The sequence below is a fragment of the Bos grunniens genome, chromosome 17, assembly GCF_055505025.1.
Source record: "Bos grunniens cultivar Pamir isolate PY7600 chromosome 17, Bosgru_T2T1.0, whole genome shotgun sequence".
Classification (NCBI taxonomy): Eukaryota; Metazoa; Chordata; class Mammalia; order Artiodactyla; family Bovidae; genus Bos; species Bos grunniens.
This window is the reverse complement of record NC_141181.1, coordinates 10,152,142-10,170,375: the sequence shown is the minus strand read 5'-3', so window position 1 is coordinate 10,170,375 and position 18,234 is coordinate 10,152,142. Positions and strand designations below refer to the sequence as shown.

The 18,234-nt window shown below is 43.6% G+C and overlaps 1 protein-coding gene across 20 annotated transcripts in view; it reads right to left on the bottom strand.

Moving 5' to 3' along the window:
- Positions 1-18,234, bottom strand: part of NR3C2 (nuclear receptor subfamily 3 group C member 2) — a 457,363-nt gene that overhangs the window by 38,386 nt on the left and 400,743 nt on the right. For all 20 annotated transcript variants that reach the window (XM_086346415.1, XM_086346398.1, XM_086346409.1 and 17 more), the window contains 2 exons: positions 14,539-14,669; positions 4,790-4,947 (listed from right to left, as the gene is read on the bottom strand). In XM_086346415.1, the coding sequence (XP_086202541.1) occupies positions 4,790-4,947; positions 14,539-14,669 (289 nt within the window). The remainder of the gene's footprint in view (positions 1-4,789; positions 4,948-14,538; positions 14,670-18,234) is intronic.

The window sequence follows — 18,234 nt, the reverse complement described above, 5'->3', positions numbered from 1 at the left end:
CTTTGTGATGTTGGCATTGACAAGGAATTCTTAGCTACAAAACCAAAAACATGATTCATGAAAGAAAAAATAATCAACTGAACTTTCTTAGAACTGAAAATCCCTGCTCTTCAAAAGACATTGATAAGAGAATGATAAGATAAGCCACAGAGAGAAAATACTTGCAAGTTATATGTCTTATAAAGGAATTATATCCAGAATATACAAAGAACTCTCAAAACTCAACAATCCAATTACAAGCAAACATCCTAGTTTTTAAAAATGAGAAATAGTTGGACAGATATTTCAGCAAAGAGGACACAGAGATGGTAAAGAAGCATAAGAAAGGACCATTAATGATGAGGGAAATGCAAATTAAAACCATAAGGAGACTTTGGGGCTTCCTTGGTGGCTCAGACAATACAGAATCTGCTGCAATGCAGGAGACTCAGGGTTTGATCTCTCTGGTCAGAAGATCCCCTGGAGAAGGAAATGTCTATCCACTCCAGTATTCTTGCCTGGGAAATTCCATGGATAGAGGAGCCTGGCGGGCTACAGTCCATGGGGTCGCAGAGAGGTGGACATGACTCAGTGACTAACCAACCACTATTGTTATCTTCTCAACAACTCTATCCTGGAATAGAAAATGGTAACCCACTGCAGTATTCTTGCCCGGAAAATTCCATGGACAGAGAAGCCTGGAGGGCTACAGTCACAAAGACGGGTCCTAAAGAGTCAGACACACGACTGAGCGACTAACACTTACTTTCCAGGGAGACATCACCACACAGCTATTAGAATGGCTAAAACTAAAAAGACTAATGATACTGCATGTCAGCAAGGATATGGGGCAACCTGTATTCACACACACTTCTTGAGGGATTGTACAACTATGCAGCCACTTTGGAAAATAGTTATACACCTACCATATGACACAGGTCTTCCATGGCCGCCAGTTATTCACTCAAGAAAAAGAAAGTGGTGTCCATATATAGACATATACATAATGCACAACTTCGTGTGTGTAGTTAGTCGCTCAGTCGTGTCTGACTCTTTGAAACCCCATGGACTGAAGCCCGCCAGGCTCCTTTGTCCATGGGGATTCTCCAGGCAAGAATACTGGAGTGGGTTGCCATGCCCTCCTCCAAGGGGATCTTCCTAACCCAGGGATCGAACCCAGGTCTCCTGCATTGCAGGAGGATTCTTTACTGTCTGAGCCACCAGGGAAGCTCGAGAATACTGGAATGGGTAGCCTATCCCTTCTTCAGGGGATCTTCCCAACCCAGGAATCAAACTGGAGTCACCTGCATTGCAGGCAGATTCTTTACCAGCTGAGCTACCAAGGAAGCCCAACTTACTCTGAAACTGTCCCTAATCTGGAAACAATCCAAATGTCCATCAATGGGTGACGGGACCCCCAAACTGTAGAATATCTTCACAACGGGAGGTTGGTCAGCAATAAGTAGGAATGAAGTATTGCTATATGGCAACAGCATGGATGAGTCCCCAAATCTTATGTCAAGCGAAGGAAGCCAGATACAGCAGACTACATACTATAATACTGTATGATTCCATGGGTATGAAACACTAACATATATCAACCAATCTACACTGCCAGAAAGCAATCCAGAAAGCAACTGAGGAGGAGGAGGCAGCAGGACAGCTGATGGATGAACAACAAAGTCTACCATACAGCACAGGGAACCATATTCAGTAGTCTGCAATAAAAGATAATGGAAAAGAATATATATATATGTATAACTGAGGCACTCTGCTGTACAGCAGAAATCAACAACAGTGTAAATCAAGTATACTTCTGATTTTTTAAAAGGGCGCAAGAAAACTTCTGGAGTGATGGGGATGTCTGCTCTCTTGATTTCAATAATTGTTTCATGGGTGTATACATGTCTCAAACATCCCAAATGGTACGCTTTAAGTATGTTCAGCTTATTTTGTATCAATTTCACTGTAATAAAAAAAATACTGAAAACATATTCATAGGAAGGACTGATGCCAAAGTTCCATTACTTTGGTCACCTGATATGAAGAGCCGATTCATTGGAAAAGATCTTGATGCTGGGAAGGCAAAAGGGAAAGGGAGGAGCAGAGGATAGATGGTCAGATAGCATCACCGACTCAAAGGTCATGAATCTGAGCAAACTCTGGGAGGCAGTGAAGGCCAGAGGAGCCTAGCATGCTGCAGCCCACGGGGCAGCAAAGAGTCACACATGACTTAGTGACTGAACAAGACACTGATTTGCTTTGGGGGGATCTGGCAGAAAATCATCATTTATGACTTAGACACTTGGCTATTGCTTACTGAGTAGCCACTGGCAAGTAGCTCAATGAGCTGGTGCTAAAAACAAGCCAGCGGAGGACAGTTTGACACCCTGACTACTGGTGTGGCCTCTGGGGGTTTTCACCATCCCACTGTGCACTGAGATTCCCAAAGGCATTGAGATTCCTTAAGGCTGTAGATAAACAAGTTTTAACTTCTGTTGTTGAGTCTCATTATATGCAAAGTACTTCAAAGTGTATCTTTTTCATGAGATTACCTGATGCCAATTACACACTCATTTTACAACTGCACTTGTGCCTGCCAATCATTTGCATGAATAACATGATTCATCAAGAAAGAATCACACCTTCTGCTCCCTGGCCCCTGCTCCCAGCCCAGGTCTGTTAGGAGAAATGCTGACTGAAACGGCCCACCCTGGCAAGCCACCATGCTAACTATGTGGATGAGTTATTTTACAACAGGAGGGCCTGTTAAGGAACACGGAACTAACAAGCCACCACCAACTGGAAGCGTTTGGGAAAGGTCAAAAGGAGATGCCTCACGTCCCAACAACCTTCCAGAATCCTCCTCGCTGGAATCCATCTTGGCTGAATGAGGTGCACGCCACCAAGAAGGACCCTGAGTCAGAATAAAGAATAACTGGCCAGAGACAACCTGGGAACTAACCCCATTACTATAAAACCCAAGACTTCAAGCAACGTGGCAGAACAGTCCTCCTGGGTTCCCTTACCCTCCTGCTCTCCACCCAGGCACCCCTTCCCAATAAAGTCTCTGGCTTTGTCAGCATGTGTGTGTCTTTGGATAATTCATTTCTGAGTGTCAGACAAGAGCCCCATCTCGATCCAGGAAGGAAGGAAGGGTTAGTTGCTCAGTCGTGTCTGACTCTTTGCGACCCCATGGGCTGTAGCCCATGAGGCTCCTCTGTCCATGAGATTTTCTAGGCAAGGATACTGGAGTGGGTTGCCATTTCCTTCTCCAGGGGATCTTCCCAACCCAGGGATGGAACCCAGGTCTCCTGCATTGCAGGCAGATTCTTTATCGACTGAGGTACAAGGGAAGCCCCTCGATCCTGGAAGGAGTCCCCCTTTCTGCAACACTAAGAAAGGCTTTCAACAAAACCAACAGGAGAGTGTTAACAGTGCTCCTGATTCTTGGGTGGATGACCCTGCCTCATGCTCTACTTTCCTTTACTTCCTTTTGTGAGAGTTGTGAAGAGCACTGTTGGCTGTGTTCCCCAAAGTCTTGTAGCCCATCATTTATTATCTCTGAGATTTTCCAGTAAGTCGTGCTTTGAGGCCACTGATAACTAGTCCAACTATCTATCACTGAATTCACCTTGTGGGAATTTGACTCTTATCATGTGAAATGTTCAGAGAAAGTAAAGGCCAGTGTGATATGCACTGGGTCTTCAGTGTAAAACCCTGGAAAGCGACATTCTTTTATCAACCAACCCCAAAAGACATACCATTCCAGTGACATAGACAAATCTCTAAAGGATGAACCATTATTTCAGTAGCAACACAATTATAATATTGGTCATCAAGCCTGTCAACACTGTCCTCAGCAACAAGGAAATAGTTGAAAAAGGTTTCTTATCCAACTCACATGGGCTGAACTTGGGCAATCAATGTACCAAAAGAAAGCAAATATAAAAATGTTAAATTAGCATGACCGTGTACAACTTTTTTCGAACCAGAACTGAAGAAACTGCTTGCAAAATGAAATGAGAAGCACATTTTAAGTGGCATGACAAACCAAGTTATCCGAATCAGTATTTTGTAGAAAGTGCTAACGCCTTGACTACATCTGTAACTCAGTAAATTAGAAACAAGCTCAAGAGTTTACTTTGCATATTTACACAAGACAAGAAAGGTGACTCCTATGAAGAACAGTGAATATAAGATTCCGAATCTGGCAAAAAATGCGATGATCCCAGCTGGCCTTGGACCACTAATAATGTTTTTGAAAGACTGGGTTATTAGATGAACAGTTGTAGAAGATGGAAATTATTTATGCAATGCTAAAGCAAACATTCCCACTAACCAAACATTTCCCAAGTTGCCAGCAGAAATGAGAAACCTGACCTGACACCTGCAGCAAATCTGAGGCCCTTCCTTCTCTGGCCCCGAGCTCAGGGTTTTGCCACGATGGCGCACATTTCTCCTACACTCTGCTCAGGAGGGGAAAGAGCCACACCTTTCACTTTAAATGAAGTTTGTTTCAAAGGTATTCTGAAAAAAATAATTTTCTTCCTAATCAGGTGTTTTTTTTTTTTTTTTAAATGAAAAATGTTGGGATCCTAGTCCCCTGACCAGGAATGGAACTGTATTGGAAGTATAGAGTCTTAATCACTGGATTGAAGGGGAAGTCCCCTGATCAGTTTTTAACCTCTCGTTGCCTCCTGTGGATAATATACCCCTGTTCTCCCCAAAGCCTCAAGAACTTTCTCAGCTCTCCGGTTTCTCTGGGCCCACAGTGTGTGGGTGACAGACACCAACAGGCTCTACTTACGTCATGCATGGAGTCCAGAAGCTTGGTTAGTTGGTAGAACCTCTGCCAGCTCTGCCCAGAGTTGCTGGGACACTTCGTTACCATCTTTCTCAGCTCCTTGATGTAATTTGTCCTCATTTCTTCAAACGCAGCCTGGCTTTTGAGGCCATCCTTTGGAACTGTGGTGAAGGAATACAGACATGTAAGTTCTCAAAATGGAAATCAGCTTTAGCACCTTCGTGGTTAGATGGCGTAGGCTATTTTGAGGTCATGAGGCTCACACTTTGAGACTGACACTGCATCTTGCTTACTGCATTGATCAATATGTGTGTGTGTTCAGTTGTGTCTGACTCTGCGTGACCCCACAGACTGCAGCCTGCCAGGCTCCTCTTCCTTTGTCCATGGGATTTTTCCAGCCAGAATACTGGAATGGGCTGCCAATTCCTTCTCTGGGGGATCTTCCTGACCCAGGGATCGAACCTGCATTTCCTGCATCTCCTGTATTGCAGGAGAGTTCTTTACCACTGAGCCACTGGGGAATCCCTTATGAGTAAATATGGTAGCTGCTGCTGCTGCTGCTGCTGCTGCATCGCTTCAGTTGTGTCTGACTCTGTGCAACCCCAGAGACAGCAGCCCACCAGGCTCCCCCGTCCCTGGGATTCTCCAGGAAAGAACACTGGAGTGGGTTGCCATTTCCTTCTCCAATGCAGGAAAGTGAAAAGTGAAAGTGAAGTTGCTCAGTTGTGTCCGACTCCTAGCGAACCCATGGACTGCAGCCTACCAGGCTCCTCTGTCCATGGGATTTGCCAGGCAAGAGTACTGGAGTGGGGTTCCACTGCCTTCTCTGAATATGGCAGCTATATAATGGTTAACCTCTGTATACACACATATACAAGAGAGTAACTGGCTTAGCAGGTGTATGTTAGAATGCACTTTGCTTATATTAACTTGCTTCATCTTGACATCAATCTTATGACCTCTTATGACATAATCATTATATTATCCTCATTTCACAGATGTGGAGACTGAAGATTGGACATTTAATCACTAGCCCAAGGACACAATAAATACATGGCAGAGAAAGAGCAGAAACCTAGGTCTGCTTCCAATGCCTGTCTCTTAACCTCAAAGCTACACTATCCTGTGGCCTGTCATCAAAGTTTTTATGAACCCTAACTTGCCAATACGTCTGAGGTAGGAAAATATACTTTGATTTTTCAGGACAACTGGAAGAAACACAGACAATCTAAGCTGGGGCTGAAATTAGAAATTCAAGTTCAAATGTCAAAGACACTTGGGGAAACCAGCTGTCTATCACGGGGAGGACATGCTGCAAAGAAGCACTTCCTATTCTCTTTGCTCTAAGATCACATGACCACTGAGGCACTGTCACGTGACCACCCAGACAGCCTGCCGGCAGGTCTGTGGCCGGATTTGTGTGTGTGACGGGTAAGAGGACAGTGCTGTACATACAAAACAAGATCACAACCTTCCGAAGGGAAGAAGTCACATTCACCTTTATCTTCAATAAGAGAAAATTAAGAAGTATGTTTTCTTCTTTCCTTGTATAGAGCGTGCCTGTGTGTGTGCATGCGTACACAGTCATGTCAGACTTTTGAGACCCCATGGAGTATAGCCCGCCAGGCTCCTCCATGCATGGAATTCTCAGGCAAGAATACTGGAGTGGGGTGCCACTTCCTTCTCCAGGGGATCTTCCCAACCCAGGGACTGAACCTGGGTCTCCTGCATTGCAGGCAGATTCTTTACCATCTGAGCCACCAGGGAAGGCCTATAGAGTTGCTAGTTTTTTCTAATTAAATGAAAAACATCTCACTGAAAATAATACTTTGAAATTCAGCACCTGTAAGCATAATAAGTGATTCTGGGACCTCAAAGGAGGTGATCTTTCCCAGGACACACGTGAACACAGTTTATGGACACAGGGAGCAACCTGTGCCTGCATTCTGCGAGGAGATGGAGGGCAGAGCGTAAACTACAGATGCTCCCTTTGAAAATCCACTTACACGTTTGCTTTTGTTCACTACAGCCAATAAGTACTGATGCTTTAACTCTGAAAAATAAAGTCACTGAGAACTTTCATTTTTGGAAGATGAAGATGAGAAAAATTCATCTTGTGGTATTAATAGTCTTGAGTATGAAGTTGCTCTTACTTTCATTTCTCAATTGCACATGCTATTTGCTCATTTATCAGATCAGATCAGTCGCTCAGTCGTGTCCGAACTTTGTGACCCCATGAATCGCAGCACGCCAGGCCTCCCTGTCCATCACCGACTCCCGGAGTTCACTGAGACTCACGTCCATCGAGTCGGTGATGCCATCCAGCCATCTCATCCTCTGTCGTCCCCTTCTCCTCCTGCCCCCAATCCCTCCAAGCATCAGAGTCTTCCAGTGAGTCAACTCTTCGCATGAGGTGGCCAAAATACTGGAGTTTCAGCTTTAGCATCATTCCTTCCAAAGAAATCCCAGGACTGATCTCCTTCAGAATGGACCGGTTGGATCTCCTTGCAGTCCAAGGGACTCTCAAAAGTCTTCTCCAACACCACACTTCAAAAGCATCAATTCTTCGGCCCTCAGCCTTCTTCACAGTCCAACTCTCACATCCATACATGACCACAGGAAAAACCATAGCCTTGACTAGACAGACCTTTGTTGGCAAAGTAATGTCTCTGCTTTTGAATATGCTATCTAGGTTGGTCATAACTTTCCTTGTAAGGAGTAAGCGTCTTTTAATTTCATGGCTGCAATCACCATCTGCAGTGATTTTGGAGCCCAGAAAAATAAAGTCTGACACTGTTTCCACTGTTTCCCTATCTATTTCCCATGAAGTGATGGGACCGGATGCCATGATCTTCACTTTCTGAATGTTGAGCTTTAAGCCAACTTTTTCACTCTCCACTTTCACTTTCATCAAGAGGCTTTTTAGTTCCTCTTCACTTTCTGCCATAAGGGTGGTGTCATCTGCATATCTGAGGTTATTGATATTTCTCCCGGCAATCTGGATTCCAGCTTGTGTTTCTTCCAGTCCAGCATTTCTCATGATGTACTCTGCATATAAGTTAAATAAACAGGGTGACAATATACAGCCTTGACGTACTCCTTTTCCTATTTGGAACCAGTCTGTTTTTCCATGTCCAGTTCTAACTGTTGCTTCCTGACCTGCATACAAATTTCTCAAGAGGCAGATCAGGTGGTCTGGTATTCCCATCTCTTTCAGAGAATTTTCCACAGTTTATTGTGATCCACACAGTCAAAGGCTTTGGCATAGTCAATAAAGCAGAAATAGATGTTTTTCTGGAACTCTCTTTTTACATGATCCAGTGGATGTTGGCAATTTGATCTCTGGTTCCTCTGCCTTTTCTAAAACCAGCTTGAACATCAGGAAGTTCATGGTTCACGTATTGCTGAAGCCTGGCCTGAAGAATTTTGAGCATTACTTTACTAGCGTGTGAGATGAGTGCAACTGTGTGGTAGTTTGAGCATTCTTTGGCACTGCCTTTCTTTGGCATTGGAATGAAAACTGACCTTTTTCAGTCCTGTGGCCACTGCTGAGTTTTCCAAATTTGGTGGCATATTGAGTGCATCACTTTCACAGCATCATCTTTCAGGATTTCAAATAGCTCAACTGGAATTCTATCACCTCCACTAGCTTTGTTCGTAGTGATGCTTTCTAAGGCCCACTTGACTTCACATTCCAGGATGTCTGGTTCTACGTCAGTGAGCACACCACCATGATTATCTGGGTCATGAAGATCTTTTCTGTACAGTTTTCCTGTGTATTCTTTCCATCTCTTCTTAATATCTTCTACTTCTGTTAGGTCCATAGCATTTCTGTCCTTTATCAAGCCCATCTTTGCATGAAATGTTCCTTTGGTATCTCTGATTTTCTTGAAGAGATCTCTAGTCTTTCCCATTCTGTTGTTTTCCTCTATTTCTTTGCATTGATCGCTGAAGAAGGCTTTCTTATCTCTTCTTGCTATTCTTTGGAACTCTGCATTCAGATGCTTATATCTTTCCTTTTCTCCTTTACTTTTCGCTTCTCTTCTTTTCACAGCTATTTGTAAGGCCTCCCCAGACAGCCATTTTGCTTTTTTGTATTTCTTTTCCATGGGGATGGTCTTGATCCCTGTCTCCTGTACAATGTCACGAACCTCATTCCATAGTTCATCAGGCACTCTATCAGATCTAGTCTGTTAAATCTATTTTTCACTTGCACTGTATAAGCATAAGGGATTTGATTTAGGTCATACCTGAATGGTCTAGTGGTTTTCCCTACTTTCTTCAATTTCAGTCTGAATTTGGCAATAAGGAGTTCATGGTCTGAGCCACAGTCAGCTCCTGGTCTTGTTTTTGCTGACTGTATAGAGCTTGTCCATCTTTGGCTGCAAAGAGTATAATCAATCTGATTTCGGTGTTGACCATCTGGTGATGTCCATGTGTAGAGTCTTCTCTTATGTTGCTGGAAGAGAGTGTTTGTTATGACCAGTGCATTTTCTTCACAAAACTCTATTAGCCTTTGCCCTGCTTCATTCCGTATTCCAAGGCCAAATTTGCCTGTTACTCCAGGTGTTTCTTGACTTCCTACTTTTGCATTCCACTCCCCTAGAATGAAAAGGACATCTTTTTTGGGTGTTAGTTCTAAAAGGTCTTGGTCTTCATAGAACCGTTCAACTTCAGCTTCTTCAGCATTACTGGTTGGGGCATAGACTTGGATTACTGTGATATTGAATGGTTTGCCTTGGAAACGAACAGAGATCATTCTGTCGTTTTTGAGACTGCATACAAGTACTGCATTTTGGACTCTTTTGTTGACCATGATGGCTACTGCATTTCTTCTGAGGGATTCCTGCCCGCAATAGTAGATATAATGGTCATCTGAGTTAAATTCACCCATTCCAGTCCATTTCAGTTTGCTGATTCCTAGAATGTTGACATTCACTCTTACCATCTCTTGTTTGACCACTTCCAGTTTGCCTTGCTCATTTATAACTGGTATCAGTAAAAATTCACTTGGGTCATCAGCTCTTTAGAACAGCTAAGTATGTTTTTGAGTGCTACATGTAACCCCGGGAATCAAGAATACCACTGCTCCCAAATAAACCCTGTTGTCCTATATAAAGATATGGATTATCTTGCAAATTAACTTCACACATGATGTTAATGACCTCCTTGAGTTTTAATTGTTGAGGCTTTTCGTTTGTGGTTTATCTTAACTCTATTTTTGTGGGGAAAAAATAAATCCCTGTGGGCATTGCACACATTCCTGAGGCTGCCACAATATTAGTTGTGGTTTCAAATATTTGACATTCACACTCATAATTAGATGGCCTTCATTATGTAACAGTTTTTTTCTTTCAAATTAAACCCTTGTTTTAAAAGTATACAAAAACATAAAGAACGATGGAAATAGGTAGAATGTTAACTGTGAAACTATAGATGTGCTTTCTACCAAAATCTTAAGGTTAACCCAAAACTTTATAAAATAAACTGAGAGTTTATATATACATGCTTTCATAGCCCACCTATTGAGACACATTTTTTTTTTTAAGTTTCAAAATGTTATGGAGTAAACCTTTCATTTATACAGATACTTATGGATATTACACATTTAAAACATTACCTAAAATGAGAATGGAGTGAGCACATTTCATGACTGTATTTCAGTGCTGTTTGGTGTAGCTACTGAGATTAACCAAAAGCTTTCATACTTCTGACAGTTGTGTTATCAAAAATTCTCAAGATGATGAACAACTTGTGTCAAATATTACTTGTGTTTTACTGCTGTGACGGAAATATATTGTACCATTTTCCTAGCCAGATATTTTAGAAGTTGAAACAGACCCACAAATAAAAGAGAACTTAGGCAAAACCTCAAATTTTGGAGGTCTGCCTAGATTTTCTGAATTTACTTATTAAATGCAGCAGGGCTCCTGGAAATCATCCAGAATCTATGGGCTGGAGAAGAGCAAAAAGACAGCTGGGTGGGAAGCTGGTTTGCTTTCCTGTGTGAGCAAAAAGAACATGATCTTCTTGATGTTACAGCCTAACTTTCCTCATACACCGGACATCAGGTGTGTAATGTAACCTTCTAAATAAGAAGAAAAATTTTCCTACATTCTATCAGAGATTAGCAAAATAAGCTTACTAAAGCCTGAAGTTTTCAAGATTGATACAATTCTTTACTTCTGTTCTCCTGTTTTTTTTTTATTTTGCTTTTTCTGCATCAGTAAAAATCAGCCTTGAATGTACTGAATTACCTGGAAGCTAATAAATTAATTTAGGGAGCTAAATGATATCAGAATTGATTATAAGGTTGACTGACTAAGTGGATGTAAAAGGACAAGATACCAATAACAATTGAGTGGCCAACGTTTATAAAGGATTATTATCATGAACATTTTTAGAAAAAAATTTAAATTCTATCACCCATTTGATATTTTTTTCCTTTTTCCTTTTTTTAAATTTCTTCTAACGGTTAATGATACAGCTTGGAAAGAGGACTGAAATCACTGTTGCTGAATGTAAAGAGTACATTTCCAGGGAATTATTCCGTGGCAGTCCAGAGGTTAGGACTCTGCTTTCACAGCTGAGGGTGCAGGTTCAATCCCTGGGCAGGGAACTAAAAGTACATTTCCCAAGTTCTGTTCTAGAAAGGATACGCTGGGAGCCTCAGAAATCTGGAAGAACAATGGAGCAGGGAGAAGAGCCTGGTTCTACTGAGCCTGTGGACGGAGGACTGCAAACACCAGCTCCTGAATGTGGGCTGAGCGTACAGTGAGGAGCGGTGGGTACTGAGGACTGGTGGGGCCTGCAGTAAACTGGGGAGAGCATGGGTTCCCTGTGCAATCAAAGTCCATGGCAATCAAACACGACAAAAGGCCGAAAGCAACCTGAAAAGCCTTGCTGGCCAAGCCAAACACAGCTGAGACACGCTGACCCCAACGCCCTCCCAAGCTACTGGTCTGTCTTCGCTGCTGGAGTCCAGCCCAGCCGGCTCACCCTCCCCTCTTCCTGCGGCTGGGGGTCCCCTGCTGCCAGCCTACCTTCCACCCTTGCATCCAGCTGGAAGGGAAGGTCAAAGCCCTGGGTCTGAGTCCTGATTCACCAAGGAGGCTGCACAAGTCACACTTGCACGCCTCTGTTTTGTCCACTTTAGACAAGTTAGCAGTCTTGCACCATTAAATCAGATGATAGATGGAAAAACTCTTTGGAAACCTGAGAGAGGCCAGATGTGTGTAGGGCAGATACTGACACACCAGCCCCTGCCTTCCCCTTCCTGCCCTACCAGGTGCAGGCTTCACTCTTCCCCAGACCCAATTCCTCCATGCTGAGATCAGCAGCTTTTCTCAACCATTCTATCCTCAATGCTTGGCTGCTCATGCCACTCACTTCCAAACAGCTCTACTGAAAACCCTTCACCGCAGCCACTGATTCCTGGGCCGAGGGGAGGGCTGGGCATGTCTCAGATGCTCTTTTCAGCTTCCAGGGGGTCACTCAACAGCCTCTCCTCCTTTGAAGTTGGCGCCACTTGCCCTGGTGTCCTGGCACCCAGAACATTTCTCCTTTTCCTCAGTGGTCACGGCACTTGGTTCTGAGATTTCCTCTCTATCCTGTCTCCTGCCATCATCGCAGCCTCACCCTCATCTGATGAGAGCTTCCTCAAATTCCTTCCCCTCTGTTTGGAAAGGCTTGGGCCGCTGTCTGGGGAAGAAGTGTTTAGCATCCTTGCCAAGGCTAATCCTGCCTCCCTCGTCTCTCCTGGCTCCTTCTGCCATCGACGTCTCTCCTCTCATGCTTGGTTCCAGATGCCCGAAGCAGCTTCCCATCAATCTGCAAGTCCCTGGCCGTCTGGCCCCTGCCTGATGCCGCATGGTCAACCCCAGTAGGCTTCTGTCAGCATTCCTGGCTTCCACTGGAAGCTCTGCCACGAGTCACGCCTCTGGGAAGCCTTGACCTCTGGGCCCTCTGCCAGCTCCTCTGCCTCCCTGATGGTTCTCCCTGTCCCTCAGCACTGCGTTCCTCCTTTCACGCACCTCAGTGGGTCTTCCCTCTTCTTCCTGTGCCTCGGCACCCCCACTTGCCATTGGACTTTCCTGTTCTACAAAGATCATGTCAAGCTTATATGTCAATATCCAAATTTGTTTTCTGAGTTCAAGTCCCCCAGTTTCCCCCTCTTTAGGCCTCCCTCTGAGGCTACACATGCTCAGTCACTCAGTCATGTCCGACTCTTTGCGACCCCATGGACTGAAGCCCACCAGGCTCCTCTGTCCATCGGATCCTCCAGGCAAGAAGACTGGAGTGGGTTGCCATCACATCCCGCAGGGGATCTTCCTGACCCAGGGATGGAACCCACATCTCCTGTACCTCCTGCATTGGCAGGTGGGTTCTTTACCACTCAGCCACCTGGAGAAGTCATTTTATACTCCATAAAATCCGCTCCAGTCCCAACAAGAATGCACTTCTCCTCACAGTATCACTACCACCTCACAATCATCTGTGCCCTCAAAACCCAGGTTGCTTCTGATCCAGACTGTTTTGCGCCCCTTCTCGTCAAGGCTGACTCTGCAGTGTGTCTCGAATGCATCTGGCGCTGTCAGCAAGCTGCCCACCATCATTAAGAAAGTTAAAGTGTAGTCGCTCCGTCATGTCTGACTCTTTTGACCCTGTGGACTGTAGCCCGCCAGACTCCTCTGTCCGTGGAATTTCCCAGGCAAGAATACACCATTATTCAGGCTGTTATTTCAACAGCTTCACAGCAGGTCTCTGGGCTTCCGGTCTGGCTCAATTCTCTGTCTGACTTGGCCTCTCTCTCTCCTCATCCCATCCCCTTTCCTTCAGTCTATCTATTGCCAGACGTCTTCATGAAGCCATAAAGGACCCCTTTGGCCATGTCAGCCCACTACTCAGAGCCTTCTGGACCACACTCCCCTGCTTGCCTAATAGACAGCAGATGTCTTCAACAGGTGGGAATCTTCCAGTTCAATCTACAGGGCAACCATGCCTCCCCAGTCCAATAGTACCTGATATACCTTGAAAAATTGGTGGATACATAAATGAGATAAAAAACAAAAATCATAAACAGGCAAAACAACTCCGCAGAGCTAAGCACTATTATGTGGGTCTGCTTCCCACACCACCATGCTCTCTCACGCTCCCCAGCAGGGAGGTCAGCTCATGCCTCGGACTCAATCCCTCACCCTGGCAAAGCTCTCTGAGATGAAGCTTCATCAAGCATCCTCTGATGCCAAGAAGTGAGAATGTGCTTCCCTCCTCTGAGCCCCCAGGACAGTCTTTATCATGACAGACAATCACTTTCCACAGTGTATTAAAATGACCTTGAATTTATCTTACGGGAGACAGTGAAGGACAGGGAAGACTGGCGTGCTGCAATTTATGGGGTCGCAAAGAATCTGACATGACTCAGTGACTGAACAACAAAAACAAAACTCCCCGAGGGTTGAGACTGTGCCTCATTCATTCTGGTAGTTCCTGAACTGCCCAGTCCCACCATATACATAACAGACACTTAACGAATCCTTAGTGGCCGGATGGATGAAGGGATCAAGGCAGGTGCACCACCCAAAGCTTCTAACTCTGCAAGTAACTTAATTCATCCTGCACCAACACCCTCTGCCCACCTCCTCTTACTTTTTTTTTTTTAATACTGACTATCTGGCCCTAGAAACAGGCTAGTCTCCGAAAGGGAAGATGATGTGACAGTATAAAAAAGTGCCAGTTGGACATCAATTTACTTGTGCTCAGCAGCAGCAACACTTTCATTACGGTGTATTCCTCGAAGGTGAGCTGCAGCCGGACAAACTGAAGGCTGATCTGGTGCATCCCCTGGCAGAGCTCATACATGGCAGACTGGTGCATCTTCTCTCTGCAAAGGAAAAGCAAAGATGTCTGAGATTGGAAGGTCCAGGACCAAACCCAGACCAGCAGCCCCAGGGAGCCCACGGAGAAATCCGAGTCTGAGTTATGCCTTTGGCTTCAATACAGAGCAGGTGTGTATTTGCAAAAGAGACGTCAGCTGCCTAGCGCGGTGACTGGTAAACTGCCTCTCGACCAACCTAGCCAGGCTGTTTATTCGTCCCCTTGGAGAATGTCAGAAGCACCGAAACCAACCTTTTTTCAAAGTGTGCCATGACTCCACTTTACATCAAGGGTGATAATGTGTGATGGTGCTGTGTGTGATCCTGAGATCATCCATGGAGTGGAGATGCTGCTGTGATGTGGGGTGAAGCCCAGAGATTCCAAGCCCTTACTGTTTGGAAGAGCTGTGTTAGATGCTATGGACACATGGCAAGGATGACCAGTCTCATTTCCACATGGGACCTCCATTACCCTCCCATAGAGGTTGTGAAATGTGCCTACTAATGCTTTGCAGCAACACATTTAACAAGACAAACCAGGCACTTCCCTGGAAGTTCAGTGGTTAAGACTTAAAGTTCCAAGGCAGTGGCTGTGGGTACAATCCCTGGTCAGAAAGCTAAGATCCCACATGCCTTGTGGCCAAAAAACCAAAACATAAAACAGAAGCAATACTGTAACAAATCCAATAAAGACTTAAAAAAAGAAAGAGAAACTGAATTTTGAAAAGTGAAGGGAAATCAGACAACATTTAAAAAGATTCCTCAAATGGAACCTCTCTGGTCCAGGAGAAGATGATTTGGGAATGTGTGTGAAACATATACATCCATTCAACCAACCAACAGAGCCACTCTCTATGCCAAAATCCAAGTGTTTCCATAAAAATCCACAAGATATTACAACACAAGTCATGATTATCTCTTTCCGTGAGAAGGAAGGCAGGCATCATTTAATTGTTCACATGTTTTTCCTCAAAGTGATAAATCCTCTGGGAGGCCCTGGGTAAGTACCAAGTTATGATGACCAGAAAGAAATGAGTGAAAAAGAGACTACTAGTGAGAAACATGCCTGATGACTCAGGCCACAGACACAGCGGAGTTGATGATGGCTGATCCACTTCTATGAGTGACTGAACGCAGGGGAGCGTCTGTGGCAAAGCCACCCTGGGACTCCTCTTCCAGGACACACTCTTGGATTCCAATGGCAAAATTCTCTCTAAAAGCCATTTGTAAAGAACTCATCATAGAACACATTGCATTTTTCTTGGTATTATTGCTATATGTTTTTCTTTCCCCGTAATAAGCTAGGAGATATTTTTAACCATTAAAAATTAGAAAATTTTTTTTAATGTATGAAATTTTAAATTTAATTAAAAATTTTAATAAAAAAATGCAGCATGTTGGATCTTATTTTCCCTACCAGGGATCAAGCCTGTGACCCCTGCATTGGGAGCACAGAGTCTTAACCACTGGACTGCCGGGGAAATCCTTTTAATTGAAGTATAGTTGATTTACAATGCTGTGCTAATTTCTGCTCTGCAGCAAAGTGATTCAGTTATACATATATATATACACACACACACATTCTTTTTCATATTGTTTTCCATTTCCATTTCCATTTCCAAGTACAGTTCCCTGCGCTACAGTAGGACCTTGTGGTTTATCCATTCTATATATAATGCTTTGCATCTGCTAATCCCAAACTTCCAATCCTTCCCCACCCACCCGCCTTGGCAACTACAAGTCTATTCTCTGTATCTGTGAGTCTGTTTTTGTTTCATAGGTAGGTTCACTTGCATCATATTTTAGATTCCGTATATAAGTGATATCACTTGGTATTCATCTTTCAGGGAGCTATCTCTAAATAAGGAAATATTTTCAAAATACTTGCACACACATCCAAACCCAAACACACACACATACACACACACACACAGAAAAACAGCAGGAGACTACGGATCCACCATGAAGAATTAAGAATGCAAATATATGCTAATATCTTTGCCATACTTGCTTCAGATCTTTAAAAAGTGAACAAGGCCTAGTTAAGTCCTGTTCTGCCTCCCTCCTTGTCCCCATTCATCTTCCTCATTCAAGAAGGGAACCACCCACCACAGGAGATTCCCATTTTCTCTCAGATATGTACACTTTACACACATGTATGTATTCATGAAAACAGCACCCAGTACCACTTTGTTTTATGTAAATTTGAAATTAGATATGCACATCCTTCTGCAACTTATTTTTATTCAGCGTTGTGATTCTGCGATATGTCTGTTTTAACACACAGGTAACTCAAAGTGAAGTCGTTTTCTCTGCAGAGCCTTTCGTTTGTCTGAACACACCACAGTTTACTAATCCCTTCCACTCCGGATGGACACTGGGGTTGCTTCTGCTTTATGGCTATTCCAGATGAGGCCCCAGGGACATCAGTGGGTATTTCTCTAGGATGAAAACAGAACTGCTGAGTCATGGATGTGTGCACAGCTGCTGCTTTCATTCCAACCAGAAGGAGATGTGATGTCCTTTTGTTCAAGTCCGGCCAACACTCATCATTAACCCATTTGAATCGTTTTTGCTTCTTGATGAGGGCTGAAAGGTTAGCCCCACTACTGCCTTTATTTGCATGGTCATGATCACCAGCAGGCTGAACATTTTTCAAATGTTTTTTTGACCATTTGAGTTTCTTCTTTTGTGATTTGTCTTTTCATATCTTTAAATACTTTAAGCTTTTTGCCTCCTTCTATCGCCAATCTTTATTCATAATTTTTTTGCCTTATAATTTTTGTCTGATATTAATATTGTTTCTTCCTCATTCCCTCTGCCTCTTTCTTTTGCTCTTTTTAGAATTAGCCTAGGGACTTCTCTAGCGGTCCAGTGGAAAGGACTCTGTGCTCTCACTGCGAGGGCCCAGGCTCCATCCCTGATCAGGGAACTAGGATTCCACAAGCCACGTGGTTGCAGTCAAAGGGGAAAAAAAAAAAAAAAAAGAATTTGCCTGGAATGCCCTTTAAAAAAAATCCCTTATTTACAAAGTCCCCACATAATTATATTTCACACATGTTGCTTACAAACAGCAAAAAGCTGAATTTAAAAAGTCTGAGAGTCTCTGTTTTATAATAGCTTGGTTTAATCTGTTTTCATTTATCACGATTATTGATTTATTTGGAATTTTTTTCCTACCATTTTAACTTCCTTTCCTCCTTTCTACTTCGTTTCATTAAATGGGTCTGGCTTAAAAAATTTTTTTTTCTTTGCTCATCTACTGGATTTAGAAGGTTCACATTCTATTTTTACTCTTAAAATAATTAAGTTATGAACTCGCATATTTAAAAATCTAAAGTTAATCAGCAGCTTTTCCACGAGGAACAGAAAAAACGGAGAGTGCTTTTCTCTGGCCTACTGCCTCCCATTCTCACCGTGTCGCTCTTCAGTATTTCAACTTCCACTTGTTTTCAAATCACTGCCCAAGTCTCTCCCTCTCTCTCACATCCACACCTCGTGTCTGTTTAGAGTTACAGATGTATTTCTTTGATCACTGCTGTCAACTGCACTTCACTCCTTACTACTGGGTTC